This window comes from Sus scrofa, chromosome 6 (assembly GCF_000003025.6).
Source record: "Sus scrofa isolate TJ Tabasco breed Duroc chromosome 6, Sscrofa11.1, whole genome shotgun sequence".
In the NCBI taxonomy this organism is placed as follows: domain Eukaryota; kingdom Metazoa; phylum Chordata; class Mammalia; order Artiodactyla; family Suidae; genus Sus; species Sus scrofa.
Window position 1 is genome coordinate 79,415,978 of NC_010448.4, and position 16,028 is coordinate 79,432,005.

Sequence of the window (16,028 nt, forward strand, 5' to 3'; positions counted from 1 at the left end):
GGAGTGAAGATGTTTCCTTGGCAACGTCTCTGAAAGTCCCAAGCTACCTGGGCCGGTGAGACTGGCTTGAATGTGTGGTCAGCTGGGGGCCACAGGGGCGGGCTGGGGGCTCACTTGGTGGGAAGCGGGGGGCGGGGGGAGAGGAGATGGGGCAGGAGCACCAGGAACATCCTACTTGGGTGAGAGCGGGTGTAGAACGGTGCCTGCAGGATTCCCGCCGGAAACACGATCTCATTCTTGGTGGGCGAGTAGTAGGCGTTGACCATGGGCGGGGTCATGCTCCACCTGCAAGCAGCACACGGGAAAGCTCAGGCCGGCCAGGGGAGGGCCGGTGGGCACAGCCCATCTGCAGTTCTAAAAGTGTGGATGCCCTGTGACCCCAGGCTCCAGTGCACACAAGCTCACGGCCATCCACGGCTGCACTGTTTCAGAGAAGGGAAAACTGGACAACACCCAAATGTCTAGGAGGAAGGAACTGGTTAAATCAGATGTCCCATCACAGAGTGGAATGCTGAGGCCCTTGCAAAGATATACTAAAAAGTCATTACTGTCTAGACTCAAAATGCGCCTATCAGCTGTTTTCAAAGCATGGTTCACGGCCACCTGGTGGGGCGGGAATCCCTCAGTTCCCTCTCAGGGGATCTGTGAGGTTGAAACAGTTTTCATACTATTATTAAGACATTATTTGTGGAGTTCCCATCGTGGGTCGGTGGAAACGAATGCAACTAGCATCCTTGAGGACACAGGTTCAAACCATGGCCTCGCTCCGTGGGTTAAGGATCCGGCATTGCTGTGAGCTGTGGTGTATGTTGCAGACATGGCTCAGATCCTGCGTTGCATGGCTGTGGTATAGGCCCCGGCAGCCACAGCTCTGATTCACCCCCTAGCCTGGGAATTTTCATATGCTGCAGGTGGGGCCATAAAAAGAAAAAATATCCTTGATGATGCAGCATAGGTTTCATTTCATTAAATCTAGACCCTCGAGGGCAAGTCTCTCATTATCCTGTGTGAGGAGGTGGGAAGCACACATAAGCACATCTGTTTTTTACAGAATACCAATTGTACCTGAGGGTGACTGGCGTTTGACAGACATTGTCTTGAAAATAAATAAAGTGAGCTCATCACTTCAAGGAAAACAACTGACACCATTTGCTGCCAATGATAAGATTCAGCTTTCAAAAAAATAAAAGTTTTGGAGTTCCCATTGTGGCTCAGCAGGTTAAGAACCTGACACAGTCTCCATGAGGATGCAGGTTTGATCCCTGGCATCGCTCAGTGGGTTAAGAATTCGGTATTTCGTGGCTGTGGTGTAGGCTGGCAGCTGCAGCCCTGATTTGGCCCCTTGGCCTAGGAACTTCCATAAACCACAGGTGCAGCTGTGAAAAGAAACAAAACAAAACAAGCCAAAAAACCCTTTAGTTTCAAGCAAAATTTTGAAAAGCTTGTTTCAGCCACTGCAAACTTTATGGCTGCCAAATACTTAAAGCCTTTTCTCAGGTCAGCAGTGATAACTGACAAATGTGAAAAAAAATTTTTTTTTTGGCCAGGCCTGCAGCATTTGGAAGTTGCTGAACCAGGGATCAAACCCGCACCACAGCAGTGACAACACCAGATCCTTAACCTGCTGAACCACAAGAGAACTCCCTAATATGATTTTTTTTATATTGTATAATGAAAATGTCACTATTTGGAAGATTGTGAAACTTCCGAAGCACTGTTTTCCAAATGACCAATGCATGGTGTTAGAAAAATCAGGCTTGGGTAAAAGATTCATTCAAAGTGCAAGACAAAGTGCACACAGATTCATTCAAGTGCAATGGATTTTAGCGTAACCTGCAACCTCATGGTTCCTAGTTGGATGCGCTAACCACTGTACCACAATGGAACTCCAAGCCAAAAAGCTTTTGAGAGTTTAATGACTTTTAAAGAATGTAGAAGGGGCCCTGATGGTAGATGATAATGAAACATTTGACCTCTCAATAGTTTTTCTGGGGTTGGGGGAAGGGCCAGGAGGAGCGGAGTGAGACAGAAAGGTTATTTTCTTCAGGAGCATAGACTGTTACTATGGTTCCTCTGGTGTGACCCAGAGATGTTAAGGGAGCGAGACGCTAAATTTAAATGGAAAATTTTTCAACTAAATTAAAAGACTTCAAGTAAATTCTCAACACTCTGCCATATTCTGGAGATAAAAGACCCACCTCCTTGGATGTTTACGGGGTGCCCTGGATGAAGATGGGAAACTGAGAGGAATCAGAGATGTTCAAACCCCTGTTTCCACAAGGGGGCGCCAGAGGCAAAGAGATGCTTTCTCCTTACAATAAGGCTTAGCCCACAAAAGGTTTTGGGCACTGAGGGAGTTTAGTCTGAGAACTAGTGCTATGCTGACTACATCTGAGTTTTCTAGGAGACTGTTAACTCCTCCTGTCCCATCTACAGATAATGAAGTAAAGGTTCCGAATGCCGAAGTGGCAGAGCTGGCAGTGATGCTGGGTTCACTCAACCCCAGAGGCCAAGCTCATTCCGTGCCACATAGACCTCGGGCTGCTCCCAGCTTGAGGCACTCCAGGACAGTTATTTCCCACACGGGGTTCGTGTGTGCTGAAGGAGGGCTGGCCCACAGCACCCGGCCTGCGGGAGCCACCGGGGACTCACTGGTCTCTGTTGGGAGCTTTCCGGAGCTGGTCAGCAGTGACTCTCCAGGAGAAGTTGAAAAACCGCATGGCGTTCTCGAAGTAGAGGTCTGGAACCGCAGTGTACTGGACGGGAGGGAGCAGAGTCACGGGGTCAGAGCACACCCAGGTCTTCGAATGTAAACCCCTTCTTCTAAAATCAGGGGAACTGAGACCCCATGAGGTTAGAGGATTGGTCTGCAAGGCAGAGACTAGGACGGAGGGCTCAGGGCTGCAGCCTTGGGCTCTACTCTTAGTCCTCACCCTGCTGGGGTCTGGTGCCCTTCCCCCTTCAAGGACACACTAAGAGCCACACCCAGGGCCACACGGCCCTCCAGGGTGTCTCAGGACAGCAGGTGCCCCTGCAGCAGTGCCAGGGCCTTAGGCAGAAAATATGTCCAGCAGCGTCCATCAGAACTTTCTGAGATGAATTCACAAATTTCAACTACAAGATATAAAACTTTATCTTTGGGGACAGAAGCATAATCCATTTAAAGAAGCGATTTGCCAAAAGCTCTACCCACCAGTGTTAGATCAATGACCCTTGCTGCCTCGATTCAGCTTAAACGGGCATGTGGGATTTATGCTTCCTCTTTCCCATTAGCACCTCAAGGTCCAGATGAGGGTCGAGGTTTCTCTGGGAAGGTGGGGGAGGGGCTGGGAAGGGTTTGAGGGGCTCCACTCTGTACTCCGCCTCCTCATGTTTTAGGGGTGCTGATTCTCTCCTCCCTTAGGATCTGTTTCCCCCGTTACCTCCCACTCGTGAAGTGGAGCTGACTGTGTTGTGTTGATCATTGACCTTTGGTGGCTCTGGGGAGGCAGGGCCAGGGGAGGAAGGGCCAAGAAGGGCTGCAGAGTGCCTGGCTCATCCCCAAACCCCAAACCCCATCATCTCAAGATACCTTGACAGTCACGGTGCCTGCAGCCACCCACCTGGACCCAGCTTTGGCCCCTTCCCAAGTAGGGAAATTTGGGAATGCCAGGGGGTGGTGGGGGGAGCCACTTACGTCATTGAACACTTTGTCCAGCTCCTTGGGGTCCATGATGAAGTTGGGGTAGCCTATCATGTTGTAGATGGCGTCCGCCTGGGCAGGAAAAGAGGACAGTGAGCGCCCAGCAATGCTTCATGGGTGCCAGGTTCGGGGTCTGGGCCAAAAGGAAACAGGGCCAGGCTTTTCCCACCTCGGAACTTTCATGTCCCTTTCTGGAAAGATTCTTCTCTGACCTAACTGTTGCTTATCCTTGGGGTCTCTGCCTAAATGTCACTTCCCGGGGAAACCTGCCTTGGCCACCAACCCCCCCCCCCCGCCCCCAGGACCACGTCTGATCCATCACCTCTCCTGCATCTCTCTCTTGCACACTTAGTAGAAAGCACACTTGCTTTCATGCAGCCACTAATCTGATCATGTGCTCAAGGCTGTCCCTCCATCAGGCTGGACTGTCCACCACCTGCAGGCAGGACAGCATCCGTGCTGTGCTCACCGGATACTAGTCCCTCCATCATCCTTCCTCGTCTCTCTGCGGCTGCGCGGGACTGCCCCCCGACCCCAAGCACCTGCCAGCCTCACCTTTTCCTTGGCCGACTTCCGAGTGTCTTCATCCATCCATTTCAGGGTGCTCAGGCTCTCTTCAAATGCCTTCTTGATCTCCAGGATTATCTCGCTGGCCTGCGGAGATGGAAGCAGAACCATTAAGCTCTGGGCACTGGATTTGCCTAAATGCTACAGGCATCCCGTGGAGAAAGATGATGCCGGGCCGGAGGCTCGACGCAGATCCTGGCTGGAGGCCTCATGCTCTGAGGAGCTGGGCTAAGGAGGGGGCTACGGCCATGTTCCCCTAACCTTGTTTAGAGAATACTAACATCTTGCCAGATGAGACCGGAGCTCCATAAACAGGGCCGCTGGTCAAACCCACTCAGGGCAAACTTTGGAAAAGTTGGAAAAGTCTCTTGGCTGCAGTACTTTTCAGAGCCTTTACTGTGCACCATGCGCTGCAATTCTTTTCAGAATACACAGGTGTCCTCAGACTTACTGGACCACAGAATTCCTTTTTTTTTTTTGGCCACCCTGTGGCATATGGAGTTCCTGGGCCAGGGATTGAAGACCTGTCCCTGCCACTGCAGAAACACTGTCGATCTCATTGTGCCACAGTGGGAACTCCCACAGAACTCCTTTTCGATAGACTGGGCTTTAAAGTCTAGAGAAGGAGTTCCCACTGTGGTGCAGCAGGTTAAGGATCTGGTGTTGTCTTCTCAGTGGCATGGGTTGATCCCTGGCCTGGTGCAGTGGGTTAAGGATCTGCTGTTACCACGGCTGTGGTGTAGGTCAAAGCTGCAGCTCAGATTTGATCCCTGGCCTGGGGGTGTGGCCAAAAAAAAAAAAAAAATCTAAAGAAGTGGAGTTCCAAGGAATGGTTTCAGAAATGCTCTGTGCAGGTTGGAGAGGAATGGCTGCTTTTGAGGGTGTTCGTGTCACGGGCAGACCCGGAGCCTGAAGACTAGAGCAGCAGATGGTGGAGTTGGGCAGCAGGGAGAGCAGAGAGGTCCACAGGGGTCAGAGCTCGACTCAGAATCTGCATGAGCTGCTAATACGCAGGTAACGGTCACAGAAGAGATGTGAGTCTGTCTGCTAACCTCTGACCGCAGATAACACCTAGCAGTTAAAGTTAGTGATAAAAACAGTACCAATACCTTCCAGTTCCCTTTACTCTGCCCTTGTCTCACGCTAGCTGTTCCCATGTGTACTGCGTCATTTCGTCTCTGCCTGTGGGGTGGACCCTCCCACCTCCACCTTCACAGTGAGGTGAGAATATTGTCCCAGGTCCCCCAACTGGGGAGTGGTAGAGCCAGGAACTGGGCTGGGATCTGGCTGTCTCCAGGTGCTTAGCCACGAGCTTCCTCTGCCTGTCACCCCTCTCGGCCAGAGTGCTCCGCCAACGTTACTTATCTTGCTGGGTCCTGCATGTCCTTTGCAGGTGGAGGTGGCCGGAATAACCTTGATGAGCTGCGGTGAAGGTGACAAGATGCGATACCTAAAATGCCTGGCACTCAGTCATAGCCGCTACTGTGGTAACTCAGACGAGACAAGGCTTTATTTATTTATTGTTTTACAACCACACCCATGGCCTGTGGAAGCTCCTGGGCTAGGGGTGGAATCGGAGGAGCAGCTTCTGGCCTATGCCACAGCCACAGCCACACAGGATCTAAGCCGTGTCTGTGACATATGCCACAGCTCATGGCAATGCCAGATCCTTAACCTACTGAGCGAGGCCAGGGATCGAACCCACATCCTCACAGACACCATGTCAGGTCCTTAACCCCCTGAGCTACTGCAGGAACTCCAGACAAAGCTGGAGAAAATGGGACCTTGGGGTCAAGGCTGGAGCCCTGGCCCGGGGCAGGGAAGGGGCTGTGAGGCTCAGGGGGCCGGCACGGGTGTGAGGTCACAGCCTGTGGGCACAGGGAGGCACTTACTATGTTCTTGCTGTCCTCGGCGAAAGTCGCTTTGACGAACATGGGGCCCAGGGCGAAGCCCAAGGTGTTCTCCGTGTCACTCACGCAGAACTTCCAGCGAGGGAGACAGGTCTGGAAAACACAAGCCGGAGGGGTTCCTTGGCTCCCGTCCTTCTTCCCAACCACCACCTGTCTGGGAGGCAGCACCAGCGGGGCCCGAGCTTCCGTCCAGCACTTGAGGGAGACCTTTTCTGACCCAGTGGAAGTTATTTTAGGCACTGGACCAAGAGGCCAGGAACTGTGCCATCGGCTCTTTCCTGCACGGTGCTTCACAGTGGGCAGTGGTACCCTACAGGGCCCTTGGCGCAGTCTGCAGGGGAGGCCCAGGAGGAAACTCTGCCGGGGAAGCCGCTGTCCAGGGTCCCAGAGCCACCGGGACGACTGTGCCTGATCCCAGGCCCTGCCCCTGCCTCGTCCTGCCTCCAGAGGCGAGGAACCTCGGGAGGTTACCTTGCCTACCCATGAGCCACAGAAAACCTCCCCAGGAGGACTGCAACCCCACTGAAAGCCTCTTGGAGAAAGAACCGCCACAGTGACCTTGCAGGACTTTGATGCGTTCATCCCACCTTCATCTTGCCCACAAGCGCACCAGCCCACGGGACGCCTCTGTGGCAGGAGACAGGTGCCCCTGGGGCTGTGGCCTCGTGGAGCCAGACTTGGGGAGGAGCACCCGGGCTAGGGTCAGCCCCTCTCCCGCCCCATTCCCCTGCCCTGGGGAGCCTCCGTGGATGGTGCCTCCCATTACAAGTGGTGGCCTTGCTCACATAAACCCCCGCGCTGCAGAGGAAGCCAAGTCCACTGAAGCCGGAAGCATAGGTGGTAAAAGCACCCAGGCTCAGGGCAGTCTGCTTCGTAAGAGCCCTCAACTGGAAACAACCCAAACGCCCACCCCCAGGCACAAGATGTGGAATTCTTAGACCACAGCACATGACTTGGCACCAAAAGGGTAGGAATTGCTGGGGCACACAACACGGATGAATTTCACAGCCGTTTTATGTTTTATGCTGAGCAAAAGCAGCCCACACAGTTTGTAGTCCCACTTACGCCCACATCAAGGGGTGCTGGGTCAGGAGGACAGATGAGAAAGGGGTGCAAGGGAATTTCCTGCGAAGAACACACTGGGCAAATGGGTGATGGACATGTTTTCTGTTTTGACTGGATTGGTGGTTACATGGGTGATTTCGTTTGTCCAGACTCACTGAACTGCGGACTTAATATACACACTTTATTGTATGTAAATTATACACGAGTTAAAAATTTCCTTAAAGGTAAGAAGGAAGAAAAAGGCACTCCAGCCTTCTCTAAGTTCAGTTGCCCAAGTTCTTTTCTTTCCTTTTTTTTTCTTTTTAAGGGCCACACCTGCAGCATATGCAAGTTCCCAGGCTAGGGGTCAAATTGGAGCTGCAGCTGCCAGCCTACACCAATGCTAGATCTGAGCTGCGTCACTGACTTACGCTGAAGCTTGTGGCAACACTACATCCTTAACCCACTGAGCAGAGCCAGAGATTGAACCTGCATCCTCATGGATACTAGTTGGGTTCTTTTTTTTTTTTGGCTTTTTAGGGTCACACCCATGGCATATGGAGGTTCCAAGGCTAGGGGTTGAATTGGAGCTGTAACCGCTGGTCTATGCCACAGCCACAGCAACATCAGGTCCGAGCTGTGTCTGTAACCTACACCACAGCTCACAGCAACGCCAGATCCTTAACCCACTGAGCGAGGCCAGGGATCGAACCCGCAACCTCATGATTCCTAGTCAGATTTGTTTCCACTGCACCAAGACAGGAACTCCCACTAGTCGGCTTCTTAACCTGCTGAGCCACACACAACAGGAACTCCAAATCTCCAAAACTTTTCACCTTGCAGATCTGAAACTCTGTACCCACTCAATAACTCCCTGCTCCCCACCTGCAGCCCCTGGCAACCACCTGGAAGCTCTGTTTTAACTACTGGTTCCTGCAGGGCAGAGGCTGAGTGGTGCAGAGCTTAGGGATTTGGGCTGGAGATTCAGACGTGCCGGATTTGAGAGCTCACTTTGCAAACTATGAGACTCTGAACAAGTCCCTTCCCCTCGCGGAGCCTCAGTTTCCTCATCTGTAAACTGGGAGAATGAAGACTGTTTCTAACAGATAAACTTGGTGAGCTCATGCCTGCAAGAGGCAAACATCCACTAGCGACATATTTTATTTATTTATTGTTATTATGAATAGCAAGCAGCCAAAAGTTGTAGTCATCCAGACCTGGGTTTGATCTGGGGCTCGGCTGCTTCCCTGCCGGGTGACTAGGAGAATCCCTTCACCTCCCTGAGCCTCAGCCTCCTCCTCTGTAACCCCGGGAGGGGGTAAGCGATGAGGGAGGCATGTGCTCCACATGCAGAGCCGTGAGTGTGGAGCCGTGTCTACCATCCCCGGTCCTGGTCAGACCCCTCCTGGATAAGGTCCCCTGGAAGACCAAGTGCTCAGGGGACAGAGTCCATGCCCTGTCACGTCTGTGACCCAGGCGCTCACCCAGGTCTGGTCCAAAGTCGGAACAGGTGGAGGAGTAGGGTGGGCAGGGCAGCGAACTCTGGCCCGTGCCCTTTTCTGCAGGGCCAGGGTGGCCGTCACGGCCAAGGCCCTGAGGTGCCATCAGAATCCCCTCTTGTCAGAAGGTGGGCTTGCTCCAAGCCACCCTCTCCCTCAGTCCCCTTCCTGCCAGAGGTGGGTGGATCTGCAGAGGAACAAAAGAGAACTTTCCCCAGGACGAACTCCAGGGCCAGAGCAGGGGCCCGAATCCTGCCAGTCTCTGCCAGTCCTTATCTGACTCCGCCCACTCTGCTGGACTCTGGGAGGGGCTTCAGGGGCAGAGTCCAGCCAGGGCCAGCTCTGCTCGCCCTCTGGGGTCTTGCCAGCCGCTGTCCTGGGTGGGGGCAGGGTGTGCCAGGTGGGCGTGGCACTCTAGCCTCTACTGCTCTGTGGTTCCGGCACCTCTTGGCTGTCCCCTGGGGCCCCAGCTTGGGGTACCCCATCAGCAGAGATGAGCACTGACCGCTCTCCATCAGCTCCCTCAGCAGACGTGGGGTCCTGGGGCGTAGATCCCACATACGCGTCTTGGTGTTTCCACACTGGCTTGGAGCCTGGCACAAGGTGGCCAGGGGGGTCAATGGACACACACTAGTTGGCTGTGGCAATGACACGCTGACCTCCACTTCCTTGGGAGGAAGGGTAAGTAGCTGGCGGGCAGGGGCATTTAAGGGCAGAGGAGACCACCTGCTTTGGGGCCTGGGAGGCTAATAATAACATCAGGATACTAGGGTCATACTTCCCATGAGTCTGGGGCTGCTCCAAGGGTTTTATGTTTATGGAGAAGTAGTATTATTGGGGGGCCCCCTTTGTAAAACGGGGCTGATGATTGTACCCACCTGGCCGGAATGTGACAGTCACGTGAGTTATACAAGGAAAGCCTTGTTGTCACTATAGAGGAGTGGGAAGGGAGAGAGCAGAAGCCACCTTTTGCTGTAAATTAGCTAAATCTCTGAGAGTCTTCTTTACACTTTGAGTGTAATCACCTCTCTGGAAGCTTCTGCCCACTCCCTGCTGGTGCAGCTCCCCGCCGGTGCACGCAGGGACACCAGGGCAGACAATGTCTGTGGCCTCCTTCTTTCTCCGCCTGGCATCTACCTCCCGGGCGAGTTCCGGGGCCTGGCAGGTGCTCAGCATTTGTGGGGAACGCAGGGCAGCAGGCTCACCTTCTTGGTTCCATACATGACCTCCATGAACTTCTCATCGGCATCCTGAAAGCGCTGATCCAGGAAGGAGCTTGTCTTCCGCACCAGGTTCCAGATCATGTAGTTGTTCAGCAGGCTGGGGCAAGAGGATAGACAGGCTCAGACATGCCCCAGGCTGGACACAGCACAGCATTTCCCCCACTGACCTCAAGGGGGCGCTTGTGAAACCGCACCCTGGATGGTGTGTGCCAGTGACCTGGAGCAGAGAAGGAGTAGCCATTTCCAAAGCTTGGAGATGTCCTGGCGGGAAGGCCAGAGATGGGAAAGGGGGCCTAAGAGTCAGAAGGGCAGGAAAGGAAGCTCTGGCCAGCCAGGCCAAGGCCTCCATGAATGAGGACTTTCACTACCCCACCCCTGGGGCTCAGACCACCTCTAATGGTTGTCACCTTTGCACACAGAGATAGAATATTCACTACAGTGAACATCCAGCCTCAAACTGGAACCAACATAAATGTTTGATAACCGGAAAATGGTGCGTAAATGATCATATATATACTTGATGGAATACTATGTAGCCATGAAAACTGAGACCTGCAGAGGGTCTGGGATGACATGGGGAAGATGCTTATGATCATCTTCCCCATGATCAAGGGAAGGTCAAGGGAAAAGCAGACTCATGTGGTCACAACAATGGGGAAAAAAGGAACCATGTATTAGAAAATCCGTCTCTCTCACATACATGCTTCTCTCCACAAACATACACACACGTATCCCTTCAGATCAACATGAGTGTTTTGGGTAATTTTAATTTTTTTCCTGTAACTTAAAAAATTTTCTAGGAGTTCCCGTTGTGGCAACGTAGTGGAAATGAATTCAACTAGGAACCATGAGGTTTCAGGTTCGATCCCTGGCCTTGATCGGTGGGTTAAGGATCCGGCGTTGCCGTGAGCTGTGGTGTAGATCACAGATGCGGCTTGGATCTGGCATTGTTGCGGCTGTGGTGTAGGCTGCCAGCAACAGCTCGATTGGACCCCTAGCCTGGGAACCTCCATATGCGGTGGGTGTGGCTCTGAAAAAATTTTCTATAATAAATCTTTAGAATTAAAAAAATCATAAATATTAACTAAAAATATTAACATTCACTGAGTCCCATTCAGTGTCAGGCACTGTTAAAATACTTCATATGGTGCAACTAGAGATTCTCATACTAAGTGAAGTAAGTCAGAACAAGACAAATACCATATGATATCACTTATATGTGGAATCTAAAATATGGCACAAATGAACTTATCTAAAAAACAGAAACAGACCCACAGACAAGGAGAATAGGCTTGTGGTTGCTGAGGGGGAGGGGGGGAGTGCGATGAACTGGGAGACTGGGGTTAGTAGACACGAATTATTCCACTTAGAGTGGATAAGCAATGAGGTCCTGCTGCATAGCGCAGGGAGCTATATCCAGTCTCTTGGGATAGACCATGATGGAAGATAATGTAAGAAAAAGACTATATAGGAGTTCCTCTTGTGGCTCAGTGGTAACGGACCCGACTAGTATCCGTGAGGATGTGGGTTTGATCCATGGCCCCGCTCAGTGGGTTAAGGATCTGGCATTGCTGTGGCTGTGGCACCGGCCGGCAGCTACAGGTACGATTCCACCCCTAGCTTGGGAATCTCCATATACTGTGGGTGTGTCCCTTAAAAAAAAAGAAAAAAAAAAAAAGAAGAATAATATGACTGGGTCACTTTGCTGTACAGCAGAATTGGCAAACATTGCAAGACAACTATACTTTAACAAAAAAAATAAATTAAAAAAACATGTCACATGGATACTTTGCTCCATGCTCACAACCACCCCACCTGGTGGGTATTATTTGTACCCTCATTTTACGGATGAGGAAAATGAACCCCCCAAGAGAAAGAAACATGCTCAAGGCTAAAGTTGGCGGGCAGAGGAGCTGGGGGCCCTGCTGCCTCTCGTAAAAGCCAGCCCAAGGCAGATTTTCTGAGTCAGGGTGTCCCCATCCTAGCTGAGGAGAAGGGGCCTGTGTGACCCTGTCCAGGCCCCCGGGTGCCCTTACCATTTGTCCGTGTTGTTGATGAGGGTGGAGACCTGTCCCAGGTACTCTTTGTCATAGATGACAATAGGTTCGGATTCATTGATCTCCACGGGGTAGAAGATGGCATTGAGGAAGGGCAGCCAGTTGATGGCAGGTGCCAAGGTCTGGAAGGGAGAAGGACAGCGTGGTCTGACTGGGCTGCTTCCCTTCAGAGCCCAGGTCCCCAGGGCTTTCTTCTGAAGAAGGTGTCATTGTGCCTCCCCCTGCCCCCCGACCCCCAACACAGCAAAGAGCTGGGGGCCGGCTGACCGTGCCCAGGGCAGATGTCAGACACAGTTGGCTTACGTCTCAGAGATGCTCTCTGTGGAACTGTAAGGCGCCAAACACCAAACTGTAACTTGGAATAAAAGGAGACGTGGTGATAGCAGCAGCTACTGTTGGTCCAGCCTCAGGTGCCACCGTGAAGCAAGTGACTCATCTGCTTCTCTCAGGTGGACCTCACAACAAGCCTAGGCAGTAGGCACGGTTATCTCCACGTTATTGAGAAGAAACTCAGCCTCAGAGGGGTCTGTAAGGGATGTGTGTAGAATCTGGGGCCAAACTGCCTGGGTTCATATGCTTCCTAGCTGTGTGACCTTGAGGAAGTTGATGAAGCCCTCTGTGCCGTGGGATCTGAAAAGCGAGGCTCATCACCATCGTTGAACCCAGCCCATACAGGGTGGATTCAATGAGTTAATCCTGTCTGTTCTGCTCAACATAGGCTTCCGTAGCATCAGTTAGTGTCTATATGACCGGTCACGACAAGAATGACCGCAGTGGAGAGCGTGAAGTACTTTGGTCCACAGGGGAGTTTGCTCAGGCCTGGGCCCTGGAAGAGCAAGTGTGGGATGGTCACCTTCAGGGTTGCAAGGTGGGGTGCACCTATAGAAAGCCGGTCAGCTCTATTTTAAGATAATTTAAAATGAGCACCTGTACCTGGGGCTCCCTCCCCACAGAGGCACACGCCGCTCTGCACAACTCTCAGCTCCCAGCAGGCTGCACTTGCCCTTGGCCCACTAACGCGGTCCCACGGAGCAGAGCTCAGAGCGCCTGTCCTCTGCAGGGTCTCCGTGTCCATGCCAGGAGTTCCATTTCCCACCAGGCAGCCTCCAGCCACGCTGAGCTCTCTCTCAATGACTTCTAATTACTGCCTTAGAAGTGTTTTGATTACAGAGTTACACAACCTTTTTTCAAAAAATTGGGGTACAATACGTATAACATAAAATTTCCGTCTTAGCCATGATTAAGTGTCCCATCCAGTGGCATCACGTACAGTCCCACTGTGCAGCCAGAACCACCATCCACACACAGATTGCATCTCACAAAACTGAATCTATTAAGCAATAGCTCCCCCACCCTCTCCCTCAGCCCCAGACAATAGACAACCACCATGCTATTTTTTGTCTGTGAATATCTAGCTACCTCACAGAAATGGAACCAACCAATATCTGTCCTTGTGTGACTGGCTTATTTGGATTTGCATAATGTCCTCAAGCGAACTTGGACAACTTTTGAATGGTCTGTTCTAGTCCTATTTTTCTCATATGTCCTGTTATTTTTAGTTATATATATTTTTTTGTTCTGTATTACAGGATGCAAGGTTTTTCAGGACTACATATACTGTGTTATGGCAAAAATGCCTGTGAGGTCAATGGTATCTGGCATTTAGTAGGCAGGCAATGGATGTTAGCGATGCTCATCATTGCTCAGCGATTATAATCATTGCTCACAGTCTCCCAAGAATGGTTCCAGGCCTGATTCCAAATTCTGTTCTTTGTACCCTTGAAAAAGGGCAAAATGCAAGCCAAAGAGGCAAGAGATACTCTAGAAATGGTATCTACTTGGGAAGGTCAATTAAGGAGGTAAAACCAATCTGTTACACTGATGAATCCACAACCTGCTGGCAAATATTAATAGCGCGCCCAGTGACAGAGGCAGCCATAAAAACCTTCCATTTGACAGTCTCTCTGGTTCTAAAGGGCAGCTCAGTTGCTGGGGAACAAGGACTCAAAAGACAGAGGAGGGCAGGTCCTGCAGGCAGTGGGGCGCTCGTAAACCTTTAACGCCCAGCTCTCAGTGATGGCCTGATGATGTGTATTCCCCCTGTGACCTACTGCAAGCTACCCACAGGGTTGCAGGGGCTGTGCCCAGGGGCCCCAGCACATCCCTGCCATCTGGGCAGCAACATGAACTGGGAAAAGCCCTGTCTTGGAGTAAGACCTAGATTGGGGTCCCTACCATGAACCAGCTCTGAGACCTCCAGTCACTTCGCAGCCCTTCTCCAGAGTGGCGACAACAATCCTGCCAAGGCTGGCAGCTCTGTGCCTCTCAGGACTGTTTACTCAATAAAGCGAGTTCCTTTTTTCCGCGACTTGTCCATTCTGCCCTCTCTTCCTGGCAGGAGCCCCTTAAGCAGGTACCCTCTGGGGCTCCCCTGCAAATTTCTGCGGTCATAGAACTTGCAGGTGTCCGGGTGAGATGGTCAAATAGGGCTCAACACTTATAGCCCCTTGACCTGCTGGCAGAGACCCCAGGGAAAATCAGCCTGTTTACAAAATGCTGCTGTTTATGTAATTAACAAGAGTTTCATAAACTACAGGCGCCTGGAACTTTCTGATCGGGTACAGATATAGGCAATGTACTTAACACAAACTTATTCCTTTGGGGAGAACAGGTGTTTTGTGCAGGTCAATTCCCACAGCTCTAAAATAAGGTGTGTGTTGAATACCCGGATTTTCACATTTTCAATCTTTACTGCTTTAGGCAACACTTAAAGCCCGGTGCCTGTGTCCATCTCCATGGAAACAGCTGTTTTAACCAACCAGGCCATTCCACTTATGACTCAAAGCCTCTGGGGCACACAGATGAGCTCTATTTTCCACACCCACAGCCAAAGGGTACTGCTGGTCACCAACCACCCAGTCAAGTAGGCTTGCCAAGTGGGAGAGGGAAAAGGATGCTAGCAGGCTTTATCTCAGCCAGAGAATTTAGAGCAGAGGATGGGGCTCATTCCCAACCAACTTTTTTTTTTTTTTTTTTTGTCGTTTTAGGGCCGCACCCTCGACATATGGAGGTTCCAAGATAGGGGTCGAATTGGAGCTATAGCTGCCGGCCTACGCCACAGCTCATGGCAACACCGGATCCTTAACCCACTGAGCGAGGCCAGGGATCAAACCTGCGTCCTCATGGATTCTGGTTGGGTTCGTTACCACTGAGCCACAATGGGAACTCCTAGATTTTTTTTTTAAATATATACTTAGTCCATTTCTTCTGGGAGGCAGTTTTCAACCTGTTCTGAAGGAATTCTGTGACTTAAAGGGAAGAACCACCACCGTTTAAGAGGGCAGGAGCTGCCCCCCCGTTTGTCTCCGCATTCTGGAATGGAGCAGGTGCAAATGAGCGAGCAAAGCCCATTTTACAAGGAAGGAAACCAGGGTTCAAAAAGGCGTTTATGTGACTTGCCCAAGGCTCGTGGTGGGGCTGGAGCAGTCTTCTGACTCCAAGCGCAGGACTCACACCACTCTAGGCTGCTGCCCCTGCTAAAATCCTCCCCATCCTGGCAGCTGAGAGGGAGGGTAAGCCTTTCCCTTCTTGCTTGGAAGAAGAGAGCAAAAGCCATGGGGAGAGGACATCTGCGGGCATAGCCCGGGAGCCATGCTGGGGCAGATGTGCCCAGGGCTATTATGCTTTCCTGGCCCCTCTTGGGCTGTCAGTTAGCATCAGGGCCATTGAAGGGGGGAGAGGGACTGCTGGAGCCCCTTTGGGTTGAGAGTGGGCAGTTGGAGCAAACCACATCATGCGGCATCTTGCTCGACCACCTGGCCTCAGAGCGGAAAAATAGTGCCAGATGGTGCCCAGCACAGGCTGTGATCTCCATAATAACCCACTCCGCACCGCTCCCCTGATGCCAGCTTCTCCGGGGACCTAAAAGGCAGCTGGCACCCAGGAGGAGGCCAGGCTCTGCTGCTCTCATCCCCAGCCTTTGTGTGGGCTGCACCTCCGGCTGGGATGCCCGATCAGCCTGGCTCCTGCTCACCCAGCAGTTAGAC

General features: G+C 51.9%; 1 protein-coding gene across 1 annotated transcript in view; it reads right to left on the bottom strand.

Moving 5' to 3' along the window:
* The window catches only part of ECE1 (endothelin converting enzyme 1), a 57,506-nt gene that overhangs the window by 7,656 nt on the left and 33,822 nt on the right, over window positions 1–16,028 (bottom strand). The window contains 7 exon segments of the mRNA XM_021097679.1: window positions 169–285; window positions 2,653–2,756; window positions 3,677–3,754; window positions 4,238–4,336; window positions 6,142–6,252; window positions 9,908–10,022; window positions 11,962–12,104. Coding sequence (XP_020953338.1) covers window positions 169–285; window positions 2,653–2,756; window positions 3,677–3,754; window positions 4,238–4,336; window positions 6,142–6,252; window positions 9,908–10,022; window positions 11,962–12,104 — 767 coding nt within the window.